The 18,841-nt window shown below is 38.6% G+C and overlaps 1 protein-coding gene across 3 annotated transcripts in view; it reads right to left on the bottom strand.

Moving 5' to 3' along the window:
* Positions 1-18,138, bottom strand: part of Ranbp17 (RAN binding protein 17) — a 290,787-nt gene extending 272,649 nt beyond the window's left edge. For 2 of the 3 annotated variants that reach the window (XR_006846527.2, XM_046421366.2), the window contains exons 1-4: positions 18,017-18,138; positions 9,815-9,961; positions 6,597-6,687; positions 1,051-1,217 (exon numbers count right to left, since the gene is read on the bottom strand). Coding sequence is in view for 1 of the 3 variants with exons in the window: in XM_046421366.2 (XP_046277322.1) it covers positions 1,051-1,217; positions 6,597-6,687; positions 9,815-9,961; positions 18,017-18,034 (423 nt within the window). In the remaining 2 variants the exon portion in view is untranslated. The remainder of the gene's footprint in view (positions 1-1,050; positions 1,218-6,596; positions 6,688-9,814; positions 9,962-18,016) is intronic. The other variant, XM_046421367.2, reaches the window with a different exon arrangement.
* Between the last annotated feature and the right edge of the window lie 703 nt (positions 18,139-18,841).

The following is an 18,841-nucleotide window of genomic DNA, read 5'->3' as shown; positions in this document are numbered from 1 at the left end:
CCAGGCACAGTGGCGCATGCCTGTGATCCTAGCAGCTCTGGAGGCTGAGGCAGGAGGACTGCAAGTTCAAAGCCAGCCTTAGCAAAAGTGAGGTGCTAAGCAACTCAGTGAGACCCGTCTCTAAATAAAACACAGAATAGGGCTGGGGATAGGGCTCAGTGGTCAAGTGCCCGGAGTTCAATCCCTGGTACCAAAAAACAAAAACAAAAAAACCTGCCAAATATTCCTCAAGACCCGTAACACATCACTGTTTTTTCAGATGACACCAGCTAAGGTAATTTTCTTTTAGGTAGGAATGTTTGTATGAAAAAAAAAAAACACATTTTTTCTTCTTTTAATATCCGAATCATCTTAAGAAAGAAGCATAAGGAACCAAGAGCAGATTCAGAATTCCTACAGCATCCTGGTTGCAGGTAATCACTGTAGGTTCTCTTGATTTTCCTTTTCCCGGTCCAAATATCTGAATTTATGTAAAATAAGCAATAACATACACTATGACTTTAATAATTTAGGTTTAAAATATTCTTGACAAAATGAAGAGTTAATGCAGTATAGTATAAAATAAAAAAGTAAAAGGTCAGAACACTTGTTGAAGTGCTAGTTACACACTTTACTAAATAATTATGTGATCTTATATAAATCATTTAACCTTTCTAAGCCCCAGTTTTCTCATTTAGAAAATGAAACCCATTTCCCAGGGTTGTAATGAGAATTAGATTAGATCATATATGATCTAATGATCATATATGAAAGCCATTATATCCATGGTTTGTATATATGCAATATATATATATGTCATAAATGAAAGAACATACATTTTTGCAATTAGAAAACACAATTATTTATGTTCTCCTGGTATGAAAATTATGTAAGCAAGCATGAATTTTATTGACAAAAACAACAAAGGATCCAAGGATAAGTAATAAATGATAATTAATATGATGTAATGCTGGTAGCCACAAGCCAAACCATAAAGCTTGAAGAAAAGCAGAATTCTAAACCAAAAAAGGCAAGTAATGGTGTTAAAGTAAGGTAATACTGACTTCTTACCTGAAGAAACTTCTTCACATCAGCAATAATTTCTCTGAAGACAAACTGGTCTTTCTGAACCTCAAACCACCCCAACTTAGTGATTTTAGCAATGACTTGAATAAGAGCTTGGATGACAAAGGGAGCCAGCTTAGGTTGTGATGCCACATAATTCAGAATGTAGTTTCCTACAAAGAAAATATTCTATGATCATTTGGACTTTTTGAGAAACATAAAGGTAATCATGTGAGGACAAAGAGGAGGCAATGACAGGTCTTTCAGAGAGATCTCTTCCCATTCCTTGATATGTGTCCTTATTTACCTTCCTTCCATAAAGCTTGGTTCAAAAAAGCAAATTTGTTCCACTGCATTTATTTATCAGGGGATAACCGGAGCAAGATACGAACATCACTTTTGTTTCTAAATGATTCTATCTACTAAAAATGCTGGGTAAATGCAGAAAACTGTGACCAAGCCAAATGGACCGAGCTCTCCGTGACATGTGTATGCCTGCATCTGCTAGCCACCTCAGGGCGCCTCACATGTGAGCGGCCACACCCGGCCTCATCTGGTGGTAGGATTTTCCATTCTGTATCAGATAATCTCCTTTCCATCACTTCATAGTCACACAAAAGCTGCAAATCTTAGGAAAGGTTGTACGAACTTCAAATCTTTTCATTTCAAGTCAGAGTGCCACACTGTCTATACTGGTTAGGTATTCCTTAACCACTTAACATGTAAAATTCTACAACCCTTTTGTTAAACTTCTATCTTTTCTCTATCTCTGTCACTGACAAAAGTTTTTGGTTTGTTTGTTTAGTTGTAGTTAAGAAAATTATCTTTATTTTATTTATTTTTATGTGGTGCTGAGGAACGAACCCAGGGTCTTGCACATGCTAGGCGAGCGCTCTACCGCTGAGCCACAATCCCAGCCCACTGACAAAGTTTTTGAATTGTGTTGTCATAATTTTATTTTTCTCATAAACCCTAAGGTTTTTATTATATAACACTGTATCATAAATCTCTTTTAGAACACAGGTCTACACAAAAACTTGTATGTAAATGTTCATAGAAGAATTATTTATGTTGGCCAAAAAAGCAAACAACCCAAAGGTTCATCAGCTAGTGAAGGGGTAACAAAATGTGGTCTACACAAGAAAATATTACTCTACAATAAAAAAGGAATGAAATATTGATACATGCTACAAGGCTGGAATGCAAAACACTTTGCTAAGTGAAAAAGCCAACTACAAAAGAGGACATAATGTATGATTTTATTTCTAGACAATGTCCACAAAAGTTAATCTGTGGAGGGAGAAAGCACATCACAGGTTCGTGGTACAGAGCAGGTGACTGTAAATGAATATAAGGGTGATGAAATATTCAAACCAAGTTGTGATAATGTTCAAACAACTGTAAATTGACTAAAAGTCACTAATTGTACACTTAAAATAAGTCAACTCTGTGGAATATCATACCTAATTAAAGCTATCTGAAAGAAATGGAGGAAGAGGAAAGCAGAAGGGACAGAGGGATGAAGGATTGGTTTATATAAGCAACCAAACCTAAGCTACACTTTCATTTGAAAGAAGGTGGAAAAAACAGCATTCAATCTAGGGAAAGAACATTTAAGAAAGGCACCAAGGCAGAAACAACCTGGCCTGGGGGAGTCCTTCACACACAATTAACAGGTTAGTACCAAAGAAGCTACAAGGCTGCCTCCACAAGAATGGGTCTTCAATGACAAGCTCATGAACCTTCAAATGGTACTTCACTGATAACCAACCATTAGCCATTGTTAACTACATTAAGAAGGTAAAAAATAGTGTAATAGACACAGAGGATCTGGCATTGAGTTCATGATTGGAAACAATGAGATATGTAAAGTGGTACCATATAATGAAGGACTAAGGATTTTGAAGCTGGCACGATAAAAGCAATTTGACTGTTACGGCTTCTACACATTTTCCACTTTAATTTACATGTCAATTATTATGATGATACATGTCAGATCTATTATATCATGACCAATCTTCTAATCTACTTGCAGAAATAAGAGTGGCAAATCAAAATAAAGAAATAAAAGAAATCCGTCATTTCTTGTTGTCTTGAATGTTTCTGTTTTTTCCAAATTTCATTCCTACATTTTTTAAATTAGAGTACAGATACTCTTCAATTTACAATGAAGTAACATGCCAATAACCCATCATAAGTTGAAAATCTCTAGTAAGATGAAATTTCATCTAATATACCTAACCTACCAAATATCATAGCTTAGCAACACATTACAATGTAGAATATTAGTTGTTTGCCCTGGTGATCCTGTGGCTGACTGGAAGCTGTAGCTTCCTGTTATTGCCCAGTGTCACATGAGTGCTATACCATTATCATCCAACCAGAGAGAGATCAAAATTCAGAATGCAAAGAATGGTTTCCACTGAATGCTTATTGCTCTTGCATCCTACTAAAATTTTTTTAAAATCTTAAGTTGAATCACGGTAAGTCAGGGAACATCTGCATTCCCATTTCAAAAAACAAAGATTCTATTTCAAAAATGAATGTAGGTCAAATAGATAACCTAAATGCCTGTATTATTAAAGACATTAGATCAATATAGTTAATAACGGAAAGTACTAGGCCCAGATGGGTTTACTAGTGAACTGTACCAAACATTTAAGGAAGAAATTATACCAATATACCAATTATACCAATTCTCCATATCTTCCAAAAGACAGAAGCAGAGGAAATGATACCTAATTCATTTCATGAGTCCAACATACCTTAATACCCAAACCAAAGACATTACAAGAAACTACAGGCCAATGTCTCTCAACAAATTCTCAACAAAATATTGGCACACTGAATCCAACAATATATAAGAAAAATTAAACACATGAGATTTATTACAGATATACAAGTCCAATTTGACCCTCAAAAATCAATTAACATCTCATCAATAGGCTAAAGAATAAAAAAAAATCACATAATGATATCAAGAGATGCAGGGAAAGCATTTCACAAATGCAATAACCATTCATGAGAAAAAACTCTCAGCCAACTAAGAATATAGAGGGACTTCTTCCTCAACTAGATAAAAAACATCAAGTTCAAATCCAGTCTCAGCAATAGCGAGGCACTAAGCAACTCAGTGAGACTCTATCTCTAAATAAAATACAAAATAGGGCTGGGGATGTGGCTCAGTGGTCGAGTGCCCCTGAGTTCAATCCCTGGTTCCCTTCCCCACCATCAAAAAAAAAAAAAAAAACAAAACAAAAAAACTTACAGATAACACCATATCTAACAGTAAGAAACTTGAGGCTTTCCCACTAAAACCAGGAACGAGATAAGATGTCTCCTCCGACCACTATTTTTCAACACATACTAGAAATCCTAGCTCATGTAATAGGGAAAGAAAAGGAAATAGAAAGAATAGAGATTAGGAAGGAAGAAATAAAACTATCTTTGCTTACAGATGACCCAATTATCTACGTAAAAAATCTGAACAACAAACCCTGAACAAGTGATTACAGAACAAGGTTGCAGGATACAAGGTTAATATACCAAAGCCGACTGTATTCCATTATCAACAATGAACAGTGGCACCTTAAATAAAATACCCCATATCATTTATATAGCACTCCAAAAATGAAATACTCAGGTATAAAACTGATAAAATATATGCCAGACCTAAGCCAGAAAAATTACAGAGCTATAATAAAAAGAAACCAAAGATCTAAATAAACAAATGGCTTAAATCCAGAAAACTAACACCACCAAATATTTGCAAGAATTGGAAGCAATAGGAACTCTCATATGTTGCTGATGGGAATGCAAAATGATATAGCCAATTTGGAAGACACACTCTAGCAAGTGTGCACTTTGATATGTACCCCAAATTGGAAACTTATGTCCACACAAAATGTGCAAATGGATGTTCATAGAAGTTTTACTCACAATTGTCAAAACTGGAAGCAACCAAAACATCCTTCAATAGGTGAATGGATAAACTGTGGCACATCCAGACAATGAAATGCCGGTGTTATTATTACAGAGAACCAGAAAGAAATGAAGTTATCAAGTCATGAAAAGACATGGAGTAACCTTAAGTGCAAATTACTAACTGAAAGAAGCCAATCTGAAAAGGCTACATACTATATGATTCCAACAATGTGACTTTTTGGAAAAGGAAAAACTATGGAAACCATAAAAAGATCAATGGTTGGGGGAAAAGAGGGATGAACAGGCACAGGGGATTTGCGGGGCACCAAAACTATTCTGTACAATACTATACATTATCAAAGCCCACAGAACATACAACACCAAGAGTGAAACGTAACAGAGATTGTAGACTTTGGATAATAATAACTTATCAATGTAGGTTGGTTGATTGTAACAAATGTACCACTCTGGAGCAGGATATGCAGACAGCAAGGAAGTCTCTGCATGTATGGGGGCAGAGATTGTATCAAAACTTTGTAATTTCTGTTCAGTTTTGCTATAAACCCAAAAGTGCCTACCAAAATAAAGTGTATTTAAAATGTGTCTGTGTGTGCGCAAAAGTCAAATAAACAAAAATCCAAATTTTAGACTTACATTTATAGTGTTTGAATACTTATTTTTAAAGCTACAAACTTCTTTTGCTTTCTTAAACACACAAATTGACAAATGTATGGATAATTTCTTCTCTAAGCTTTCTGAAATACCTAACACTCAACATGCTTAGGGAACAGGCAGTCAAATATATAAGGGAAAATGACATCACTGTGTGATTCTGACCATTCAAATTTGAGCTTAAAGATCCTAACACATAACACATTTTAATTTTTCTGACACAAATATAAAAATCATGTTAATCTTGAGGCTAAAGAAATCAACAATCTATTTCTATTATGAGCAGGAAGACAAAAAATCCTATACCTCAATTATTAGAGCTATATCCATATGAAATACAAACTTACATATACACACACACAAAAACTTAAAAGTACATTACTTCTGAAAAATATTTGCTATTTTATAGAACCAGGTTCCAACTATAAGAGGTTCTAAGCACTGTTTACCCACACACAAATTATCAAGGAGTCAGCTTTTGGTTTTCAATGTATCACAACTGCTTTTGACACAGCACTCTGAGAAACACTGAAGCTTTCACTTCTCCTGTCATTGAGCTATATGTCAACTTAAAGATTAAGAGCATGGATTCTATAAACTGAATGACAGCTCTATCATTTCCTAGTTGTGTGATCTTAGATTACACACAATATTAAATCTAACTTCTTCAACTTGTAAAATTAGGATAACTCATGAATTTGCTTGGAGGATAAAATAAGATGGTACAGATCTTAGCAAATATTATTACTTATTATTAAACTAATATGCTTTTTACTACATATTGCACCATATTATCACATCATTATTAACACTGGATTAGTAAACGAGACTTAACTATTAATCTTAAAAATGACAAAATCAAATAATTCACAAGCCTAAAAACCGCTCACCATATTTAAAAGTCAAAGTTTTACTTCTAAAGTAAAATTTGTTAAAAATCATAATAAACCACTTACTGATATCAATCCTCTGCTCAACAGGTAAAGGACTGATTCGGCTGACAAGTTTTGAAAGACATGTTGCTGCAAGGAGCTGAGCATAGGATGTCTGTGAAGAATAATTTTTTTTTATTATCATCACAAATAAAATTAGAATAATCAAAATATTACAGGTAGTTTTTCTAAGCAAAAGTGAGAAGTTTTGTTTTTCCAAATTGATTTACAATGTATAAAATGAATCTACTTCAGATACATATATACAGATATATATCTTATTATCAGTGTATATGTCATGTCAGAATAAGATAAGGCAAAAATGAACTTCAAATGTCTAACTTTCAAGGCACAGTACTAAATTAGATGTCAAAGCAAGGTGCTTTTTTTTTTTTTCTGCCATGATGCTACTATATCTTTCCTAAAAGAATATGTGTTAATAATATCAAACTAAACACTAATCACAAAATTCCCAAATCAGACACAAAAATATCAATCATCAGAAAAATTAAATCCACTATCTCAACACAGAATTTCCTTACAAAAAATGAAAAATAAAATGAGGTTGCACCAAAGTTAAGTTTCCAAGTGGCTCATCGTTAACCAGGCAAGGAAAGTCACTTACCAATGAGGAATTAATTAAATCACCATTGTTTTATTGTAGCAGCCTAAGTTATGTGTGCAGAGAAAATAAACCTTACTAGCCTTTTGGTGAGAACAAATGTTCAAAAATTGAAGACATGAAGCAACAACAAGTCAATTTAAAAGCAAGACAAATGATTTGGAAAGATTATTCCTAGCTCTCAATGAGTGAACAGATGTTACCAATACTGTTCATATTGTTAATATTACCAAAACTTTCTCCCTGTTTATTCTAGAAATCAACACTAAGTGTGATACAGCAAGAATTAGCCTCTCTGAAGAGTCTGTGTGGAATTATAGGTCAGAATATTTTCAAGACAGTTGAGGAAACATTAATTCAATATAACTTGAAGTAGAATCTGCGAGACACTGGTGGTAAAAATATGGAGCAGAAAGGGCTTAGTTGGGCAAATTTTAAAAGCTTGTAAAAAATGTAAAATGTTTAAGCCAGACATGGTGGTGCATGCCAATAATCCAGCGACCTGAGATGATGAGGCAGGAAGATCACCAGAAGTTTAGCAAGACCCTGTCTCAGAATGAAAGGGCTAGAGGTGTAGCTCAGCGGTACAATGTCCCGAGTTCAATCCCCATTACTGGTGCGCAGCAAGAGTAACATGTTTCAAGCTTATAGTTTCATTAGCAGATATGCTATGGTAAACATTTGAGTCTATCATGCATTAATGAATCAGAGGTGCTAACAAAGTTTATTTACTCCTATGAACTTATCTTCAGTTCTGGGAAATTCTGTCAGTGGTCACTTATCAGTAGTAAAGTTGTACTGCAATTTTTTTAAACTTGGGGCTGAGAATGAAATTCTTATCCAAGATGACCAAGCCTCTATTATTCAACACTAAATGGCTTTGGAAATTATCTTTTTCTGCAAACTTAAAAATGTCTCGTAATGAATTCAACCTAAAATTCCAAAACTACCTAAAAGACAAACAGTGCTTAGTACTTATATACAGAATGACTACAATGACTAACGACAACATAAAATCATTTCAGTAACAACTGACTCACAAGAAATGACAAGCTGCTCTAGACATTTCCTACACTTCTGAAAGTTAAAAACAAGTAGTGAGATCTCTATTTTCAGATTCATTTTCTAAGTGCCAACTTCAGTTCCAACACCACCATTCAGACCTTGATGCAAATAAAAAGAAAATTTCCATATTTCAAAATCCATTTAGCTGTGCAATTGAGGAGTTTCCACCTAATCTTCAATTGGAAGTGATTAATCTGCAATGTAATGACATGCTAAAAGGCAAATATCAAGAGAAGATATAATAGAATTCTATAAATGCCTTCTAAGTGATGAATATATTTAATTAAAATCATATGCCCATGGACTGATTTTAGTATGTGGCAGTACCTATCTATGTTAAAAGATATTTTCAAAGATGAAAAATGTAAAATTTTATTACGGATCAGCATTAACATATGAACACTTATAATCAATGCTGATAACAGGAAACACAACTCTGAAATTCATTAATAGTCCTAAAAGAACTGTCCTATTGTTTTCTATTAATAGACCTCTATTACAAAAAAACTACATTCAATTATTTTGAATTTTACCAATAAACCTTTGAGGACATTTGTTTTCTCTCTTGTTATAGAAATACTCATAAAATATCTTCCATTTTGCCACTTGGCTCACAAAGCCTAAAACATTTACTTGATGGCTCTTTACAGAAAAAGTTGTCCAATTCTGGTCTATATCATGAGGCCTCTGACTCCAGTGCTCATCATATCATTTCACAGTTCTTTGTCTATAGACCTATGCTTTACAACTAAACAATGCCCTCCTTTAGTTCATGAAAAATAAACCATTTAAGCAGTAGAGAGCATGATTTTATATGTCAGCACTTGCTAAACAATTTCTGAAAGAATAGCTCTGAATATAGAAGGTAGAATATCAAGTAGTAGCCAGCATTCTTTTGAATAATTCTTTCATGTTTCAAAGTTAACTACAACCTGCCTCTACCAACTAGATTAAAAAAATGGCAAAAAAAAAAGTTGTTCTAAAATGTAATTTTTTCCCACTAAAATGAGACATAAAAGGATCCAAGGTGGGGTTGGGGTTGTGGCTCACCTAGGGAAGTGCTCATCTAGGGAAGGTAAGGCACTAGGTTCGATCCTCAGCACCACATAAAAATAAATAAAAAGGACACAATACCTACAACTAAAGAAATATTAAGGGCTGGGGTTGTGGCTCAGTGGCAGAGTACTTGCCTTGCATATGAGGCCCTGGGTTCAATCCTCAGCACCACATAAAAATAAATAAACAAAATAAAGACATTGTGCTCATGTATGACTGAAAAAAATGTTTAAAAAAAAAGAAATATTAAAAAAAAAAAAAAGGTCCAAGAGGAATCAAGAAATTATTTCAATTCATTCCTATTCTGCCCCCTGACTGACTATTCCCTAAATTTGCTTCCCTGGCTTTCCAATTCTTTCCCTGATTAATCTCTTTGACAATGAAATAAACTATAATAAAAAGATGTGGCAACATCTGTCATTGCTAATACACACGATTGATTAACACTGACATACATTCAGTGATCTCTCACGGTTAATTGTTGTTATCAAATACTTACTGTTCCTTGTTCTAATAAAAGTTGACACTTGCTGAGACATTCTGGGCTGTCAATAAGTTCCAAGAGTGCTTTCTCAGCCTCTATTCTTTGTGTAAGATCAGTCCCTATGTAGAGGTGAGTACATAATGCCTCCAATTCGGCCAAACTCTTGAGAAGAAAAACAAATTAACATTTTACGTGAATGAAAAAAGGTAAACACATTAACCACAGAAGACAATACAAATATCATGCCTGTATACATTAATCCAATACACATGTGCTGAGCTACAGCTACTTTCCAGGGGAAACCACGACAAACAAACAGGCACATCTCCTACTCCTCCAATTACTGATAAATTAATAGTTATGCAATAACTGTAGTATAGAAAAGGGAAGACTTGCCTGATCCAAGGAGTTAGGAAAAATAACGTACACCAAGACCAAAAAGAGTGAGCCTGATGGGGGAAAAAAGACTAGAAAGGCCTTCTGTCTACTTACCACTAGAAAGGTGGATGGCAAGTAGACAAAAGGAAATGCCAGATGAGGCCAGAGGTTTGGGGGTAGGGGGAAGATCATGTACAAATTTAAGATAATTCAATTTATATTTTCATGTTGTAAAAATTTCAATGGTTCCAGCTACAAAAAAAAAAAGTAACAGTAATTGTAAATATATGCTGATTTGGGGCTTCTGAACTGACTTGAAAGCTACAAGTGAACTATGATGTGATTTTTTTGACCCCTTGGCATTTCTCACAATTTAACAACTAATGTATTTTATAAGCAAAAAGACTAATTCATTATGTTTACAAATATAATCTCATCTGAAGATAGAAGACAAACAATCTGAAAGAAGAATGGAAAAATTGAGCTTGGCATTCCTCTCAGCTTAAAAGATTTTTGTGAAAGTCATCTTTCTAAAACAAGCTACTTCACTAGAAACTTGAATCAGAAAATTGTCCTTGGAGGACAAAAATACTGACATAGATTTCAGTGATGGGTAGGCAAATAAGTTACAGAACATTTCTAAAGAAATGACAATTTTGGTCTTTCCTGGTTTGAATTTTTGAGGCAGCATAAGAGCTACACCAGTCCATACATTCCCTCAAGTTCGACATCTTTTTATGATAGGAATATACAGCTGTCACTGAAACAGAGTCCCCTGGAGCTCAATGTTCCTCCCACTCCTCTCTTCTGCTGGGTTCCTTCACGGCATTCTCTACTTCCCTATTCAGGCCAGAGCCCAGCATCCTAGACTTGAGACTCTTCTGCTAGAGTGAAAAGGAAAGTCCAAAAGTAACGTTTTAAATAGATCCCCAGAAAGGACCTCAATGAACCACTTTTAAACATTTCCCAACCTCAACTGACCCGACAAACTCAGATTACTACATATATTGTTCACAATATTAAAATGCACAGAAAATATATAATTCAAAAATACTAAGAATTCTCTTCTTCTCCAGGAAGAAATACAGAAATGAAAAGGACTACTTTTCTTTCCCCTGTCAACCTCAGAAGTCTTTTCCTTCACCTAATATATCTGAAGGACAAAAATTTTAGAACTGATAATACCCAGAATAATTCAACACTAAATTGATCCTGCTGTCATGCATTCACCTAGACTTAAGATTTTTTAAACAAGTAGACTTTCACTGCAAAAAAGAACTAGGTCCGAAATAATTACAGGACCTGTTTAACAAAACAAAAAAGCAAAAAAAAAAAGAAGAATAATAAGAAGAATCTGGCAAGGAGGCACCTGCCTATAATCCCAGCCACTTGGGAGACCAAAGAAGGGGGTTCCTAAATTCAAGGCCAGCCTGGGCAACTTTGCAAGACTTTGTCTCAAAATAAAAAATAAAAAGTGCTGGGGGTGGAGCTCAGTGCCCCTGGGTTCAATCCCCAATACAAAACAAACAAACAAAAAAAAACAAAAATCCTAACAATAACAATATCAGTGCCTACTTAATGAGGTTTGTTTGGGGAATTAGTTCATGCCATGTACCTTCTAGCTCACAGTATATATTATAAAGGCTAGTTTTGATTATTACCTGAAAATAATACTGTAATCAGTTGAATTATATCCCCCTAAGGCAGGTCCAAGCCCTAACCCTCCCACAACACCTAAGGTCTCCTAGAACTATGTGACCTTACTTGCAAACAGGGCCTTCACAAAGCCTTACTTGAATTAAGGATCTCGGGAAGATATCATCCTGGATTTAGAGTGGGCCCTAAACCCAATTATTGGTATCCTCATTTATAAGAAAAGGAAAGGCAGACTTGAGGTGCAGAGCAATAGAGGGCAGAGGGCCATGAGAGGGTGTGCTGGGAGCCATTAGCCAAGTAGGTATGACAATTTCCTTGCCAGCGTACCCCATGTTGCTTAGTGGAAGGACTCGTGGAAATAGGACATTTTGCAGTGACATTGCATGTAGGTGACCTTGCTCAAGGACCAAGGCGGATCCGGGTTTAGGGCGTTCCTGGTTTAGGACTATCCAAGTTTAGGGTGGTTCCAGGTTTAAGGTTATTCCTGCTGGGAATAGGGTGTATCCTGCTGCCTGAGTTCCCCTTGAGTTCTCACGGGATTCAGACAGTATTTTTTGGGAGACAGAAGCCCAGTGGGGGTGGATTTGGGCAGAGAACGTGGATTTCCCCAGAACGTGATTGTAGACGGCTGGTGTGAGTTCGGGAATAAAGAGTTGCTGTTTGAATCTACAAGCTGTGTGGTGGCTCGTGATTTTGTGCCCAGCCAGACTGCGGCAAGGGTGGAGGCAAACCAAGGACTGCCAAGGACTCAAAAGCCACACAAGCTAGAGGGGGCATGATAGGGCTTCTCCTCAGGGACTCCAGAAAGAACTGCCTTTCACCTTCAGAACTATCAGAGAATAAATTTGTGTTGTTCTAAGTCACCTAGTCGATGGTGATTTGTTACAAGAACCCTAAAGACCATCAAACGAAGAAAAAAAACTAATAAAAATATTAATATTAATCAAGTGGGAAAAGTCAAGTGTTCTTTCATTATAATGGTAACATACATATGCCTTGCAGATTAAACCTTTTTAAGGAAGAATAAAAAATACATTCATAAGGACCCTTACCCTGATGGAAAGGCATTGTCCCACTATCAATTTATCAGACAATCATCTCATTAGCATTTGATTTTCCAGAGAATCTATAAGGAAATTTTATTTTTCACAGTAGATAAATCTGCATCTTAGTTTTATTATGTATTGATATCTGAGAATATGAGAATGCTTCAGAAAATGGATCCATTCCCACTGTGTAGACAATCTGATTTGGGTTATTAAAGCTGCTATACAAGGCTTAAATCAACCATAGAAGTTCATCTAAATAAGTCCAACAAGGAGAACTGGGTATCATGTACCTCCCATAAAGAACTTTACTCTCTAGTAGACAATGATGTAATCCTACTGCCAATCTAAATCAAGATCTTCCTAAGTATTCTGGTCCTACTTGACATATAATTGGTTCTCAACTGGCCTTTCTACTCAGCAATTCTCAAACATGTATCTATCAACAGGTAAATGCTGAGTAAAAAGCCAGGCAAAAAGTATCTATTGTGCCAGGCACAGTGGCACACACCTGTAATCCCAGTGGCTTGGGAGGCTGAGGCAGGAGGATGGCAAGTTCAAACCAGCCTCAGCAAAAGGGAGGCGCTAAGCAACTCAGTGAGACCCTATCTCTAAATAACAAACAAAATAGGGCTGGGGATGTGGCTCAGTGGGTGAGTGCCCCAAGTTCGAACCCTGGTATCAAAAAAAGTATATATTGTAACAGGAAACAGCCAGGTATAGGAGTAGTACAGGAAGGAGGAGGAAGCCAGTAGGGATGACAAACAGGCACAAGAGCACAAGGAAACTTTTGGAGGTGATGGGTATTTTCATTTTCTTGATGTCATACATATGCCAAAACACATTTAGTTGCACAGTCGATGTATATGCATTTCATGACTCAGTTATCCTTCAACAAAGTTAAAAGAAAAAAGAAAAAAAAATGTTCCTAGGAAAAAATTCCCTAAGAATAAAATTAAATCACAAAAATTCCACTTCAATTAAATTTAAAGCTCTTTTCAATTACTTCCCTATATTTTTCCTGGTTTCTGAATTAAGCTTCTTGGTTGCCATTCATAGAAACTCCTTCATTTTAAAAGTTACTCGTTTCCCACAAACTGTTTCTTACTACCTTTTCCTAAGTATCCCGGAAGGCTTGATCCTCAGCCTCTTGGAGCTCTTCAATGATGAATTAGATTACACTTGTTCAAGAGCTTTAGAGTTTATAGAATGGATTCCCACCTTTTTCCCAAACCAATCCTAAAAACACTCCTGCAAAGTACACATTTTCAGTATGCTCATTTTACAGATGAAAACACTGAAGCTGACAGATCAGGTTAAATGGTCAATTCTAAGAAAAATGCAGGTCTACAGGCTCTGAGCACATGTTGTCTCCTCACAATCTGCCATCTGGCCAACCTTTACTCATCTATCATCTACCTCCAGGTGATGTCCTAACCCTACCTGTAGCCTGGTCTGTTAACCATCTTAATATTTGTCTACAAATGTCTTACTTTTGGAAATCTAGAAAGATGTTAAAAATAAACCTCAAATATCAGAAACTGAATTGAGCATGTTTCCCACAGATTTCAAGTGTCCCTTTGATTTCAAAGGTCTAGACCAGGATCTAGATTTATATGTTTGATGTTATCTTCAGCTTTTCCCTCTTCTTAGGATTTTGCCTTCAACTCCTGGAGGTAATCTATGTCTTCCACAACAGGAGCACATTTGCTTAGGGCAGGGGCTGATAGTCATAGGTTGGAGGTAGGCCTGTTTTAGGGTGGTGACTGAGGGTTATAAGGTATCACTGTAACTAGAGACTGAGTCCAACCACATAGGTAGTCGTCCAGCCATGCCAAAGTCATGAAGCCCCAATAAAACTCTGGGTCCCAAAGCTGGCAACAGCATCCTGGCTTGCAATACTTAGTGGTACATACAGCCACACATTGAGTAGCATGTCCTGAGGACAACAGAGGCTGTTTTAGAACTTTCCCAGACTATCCTATGTGTCTCGTTCCTTGAACAAATTTTAATGTGCATCCTCTCCTTATAATAAACTACGACTATAAGTATTTTGTAAGTCTTGACAAATTGGGGAACCTGAGGTGGTATGGGAAACCACTGAACTTGGAGACTGTGCCATCAAACCATAGTCTGGCAAACTCCAGAAACACAACTCATTTGTCATCAAGCTCTACCAGTTCTTTTTCTACAAAGACTCAGACCCAGCACCTTCATATGATAATCAGAGAGAGTAGAGCAATCAAACAATATTTTCTAACTGTGGCCTCCATGCCCTGGATTTCTTCAAAGGCTGCTTTAGGAATGAGAATGGAGGGTTGTGGGTCTTAGACGCATCACGGTTAGATCTGAAAAATAGAATTTGGTACTCACTAAGTTACCTTAGGAAATTTATTTAACCTTTCTAAGCCTCCCTGTTGAAACTGCAGATAAAAAGCCCCCCTTTCCAAAATAATTTTGAGACTAACAAAGAAAAGATAGGGGAAAGGCTAATATAGTGCCTGCAACAAGTCAGATCCACAATGAATGATAATCATTCTCTTTAGCTACTGACAGTTCTCAATCACATCTAGATTAAAGCAGGTGGCCTGACTGGAAGATTAGGAAGCATGGCTATTGTCTCTGGATCTGAAACCATACTAAGAGTAAAATAGCTCAGTGGAGTCCTTACATCTTTTCTTACGTATCTCTTCAGTTTCATCAAAATCTCCCAATCCTCAAGAGTGCCTCCAGCTTGCCTGTTCCCAGTTCTCCTTCCTCACTCTGCTCCTCTATCTGGACTGCTTCCTCAAAGATGATCTAAATCCTTTACTTCTTTGGGGACATAGAACTATAACTCATAGCTTTCTAACCAAAATGCATGTGCACTGAATGGGTTATAGAAATAATATGATGCCCCTCCCCAGGCAGCCAGGGAAGGGCTGGGGATATGGGGAAACTCCACAGATAGCCTTTGGCTGTTAACAGTTTATGTTAATCAGCTACACAATTACCATGATGTGAAAAAGACTATGGCATAACATTTAAGTAGTACCCATTGGCAGGTGATTATAAGGTATAGAAAGTGGAAAGAATATGGAACTTACTGTAACCATGGGCAAGTCACACTGTTCTAAAACTGCCTCAAGGAATAAAAATATATATGCACATCTCTTAAGGAATAAAGTGTATACATGTACTCTCTTAATGGTGGTATTCAACTTTAAAAAGGGCATGTGAAAATCAAAACGCTAAGTACTGGTTATCACTACTAACAAATACTCTGAATTAACTGGTTAACAATATGAAACAATGCACTAAAAGAATTCAAACTGAGAAGTGGGAAGCCCCCCCCCCCAAAAAAAACAAAAAACTGTGATGTCTTATTTGTCCAACTCCACTTTTTCAATTTTTTTTTTTTTTAGTTATAGATGGACACAATACCTTTATTTTATTTACTTATTTATATGTGGTGCTCAGGATGGAAGCTGGTGCCTCAAATGTGCTAGGCAAATTCTACCACTGAATTACAACCTCAGCCACTACAACTCCACTTTTAAGTGTCCACAGCACCGTAAAGCACATTCTTGGGAAACCAATATGAAGAGTTCTGACATCAGCACCGTAAAGTACATTCTTGGGAAACCAATATGAAGAGTTCTGACATCAGCATGTAATTTTTCCAACACTTTACACCTAAGTATGAAGAAGTATTCCAGGACTTGGTGATTTACTCTGCATCATCTTTCGAAGTCCAAAAAAGTTCCACAATACTTTTAATTTATCCCAAGATTTACACCTGCACTATGAACATCTGATTATCTATTTACAATCCATAAATCCTCTCTGTGAGATTCTTCCTGTGAAAATTTCCCAGAGGCCATATTTACTAAAGTGGTAATAAATATGTTATTTTGACCTGGGGACCCTTTGAAATGGCAAGAAGTCAAAAGGTAATGTGTGGGGTTCACTATCTCTTGGTCCATAAAGTCCTGGAGCTGTCAATTACCTGACAGAGTGGCTAGTTGAAAAGAAAACATCCTTTGGAAGAATCAATAAATAAGGAAGTAATAAGTCAGTGTGACCACAGGGGACCCAAAGAAGTCTACAATAGGAATGTGATACTTACATACACTGTCACCACATTAAGAAACTGCCTACCTCTCCAAGGTCATCTCCTGCCTTCTCCAGCTTCCCCTGGTCTCTTCCCTTTCATATGAACCTTGTGCTCCAGCCAGAATGAATTTCTGCGATACGCCACGGTCTTCCACAATGTTTTGCTTTGGCTCATATTGTACTTTTGTCTCTACAGCTTTCCCTTCTTTACCAGGCCACCATCTAATTTGTTTCAAGGCCCACTAGACTGCAAGTTTCCTGAGAGGGCAACGCATAAAGTGTGCTCAAAGCTGTATGGTCAATACTCAATAACCAACTAAGGAGAGGATGCAAGGAGGCTCAAGCATCTCCTCCGAGAAGCACAGCAGCTGCACTTCACAGCCTCCCAACACACACCCACACACCCCCTTTTCGGTGCTCCCTGCTCCCCCGTGACTAATTCTACCACAACATTTTTCACGTGTGCTGTAATTACCTGCAAGCTCTAGGAGGGCACCGATAAGTATTATTCCCACACTTGGCACAGTGCTTGAGGCACAGTAGGGCCGCTCGAAGGGTGCTGCTGATGAGTAACTGAACCGCCGCGTCGGGGGCGCCAGAGGCTGCGCGGGCCGTGCCCCGCAGCGCGCGTCCCAGCGCCGCAGCTCCGCGCGCGCCCGGCCCCCGGCTGCTCTCCGGCCAGCCCGCGCCGAGCCCTCCTCCGCAACTCCCCACAGCCCCGGCCCCGCCGCCCCGGCGGACCGAACCCTGCGGGGTCCCGGCCGCCGCAGCCAAGCGGAGCTGGTCCTCCGCGCGGCGCGGGCTCCACCTGCCTGGGCGCCGCCACAGCCGCCGTCCGCGCCCTCCCGCGCCGGGAGAGTCCCGCCGGTCTGTCGCCCGCCCAGGCGCGGCCCCACGGTGCGCAGCGCGGACGGGCGCGGACGCTGCGGCTCCGGCCGCGGCCTTGCGGCCTCCACCGCCTTCCTCGGCCCTGCGCCTCCCGCCGCAGCGTCCCGCAGGCTCAGGGGCAGCGGGGCGTGGGCCCGGCGCAGAGCGCACTGACCTGGAAGTGCAGCGCCATCTTCCCGTGAGGCAGCGCCGGCCGCAGCCCAAGCGCCCGAGGGCAGAGACGAGGCGGGCGCACGGAGCCCGCCACCCCGGGGTCCTTGCGCCGCTCGCTCGCGTCCCTCGCCGCTCGCGTCGGCGTTCTTGGCGCGCGGCGGGCGGGGCTGGGGGCGGGGCGGCGCGCGGAGGGGCGGGGCCTCCGGCGGGCCAGCCAACCGCCCCCAACCGCTGCGCCGCCAGGGTCGTGACCTCCGACCCTGCCCTTGACCCAACTACCGCGCCCAACTCTCTGCGTAGACGCCACGTCTTCGTTGTGCCACCGGTGCTCCGCTCTGGCAGCACAAATATCGCTCTTGGCTCCAGCTCCCGCGTCGCCACGGGTTTCCTCGTCCTTTACCACCCTCATGCCAACTGCTGCCCTTGACTGCTGACCCGCTGAGCCCAACTCCATTGCTTCTTTAAAATTGTTCAACTTTATTTTGGTTAAAATTAAACAGTACCTACGGGGTGTAAAACATTGTGAAATTCTGACTTGCCTCTGACTCCTTGTTTGTAGGAGTCTGCTTTTAAAATATGAGCTTGTATTTTACACCTAATGATTCCACTGGAATGAAAATATTTTGGAGTAGACGTGAGGTCGACATCAGGCCTTTCTGGTGCTCTTTATTTCTCTGGAAATTCAACAATTCCATTGGGGCCATTGTGCTTTAGTGTTTTAAAAGAAAAACTAGCTGAAATAATCCTTATGATTCAGGGCAACTAACTATAGTTCAGGGCTCTTATTTCAATAAGTCTGTTTGCAAATTCTGCTTTGGTTAACTTG

This window comes from Marmota monax, unplaced genomic scaffold (genome assembly GCF_021218885.2).
Source record: "Marmota monax isolate L192 unplaced genomic scaffold, Marmota_monax_Labrador192_F-V1.1 WCK01_AAM20220418_F8-fsc00084, whole genome shotgun sequence".
Classification (NCBI taxonomy): Eukaryota; Metazoa; Chordata; class Mammalia; order Rodentia; family Sciuridae; genus Marmota; species Marmota monax.
This window is presented reverse-complemented; position numbering and strand designations above follow the sequence as displayed.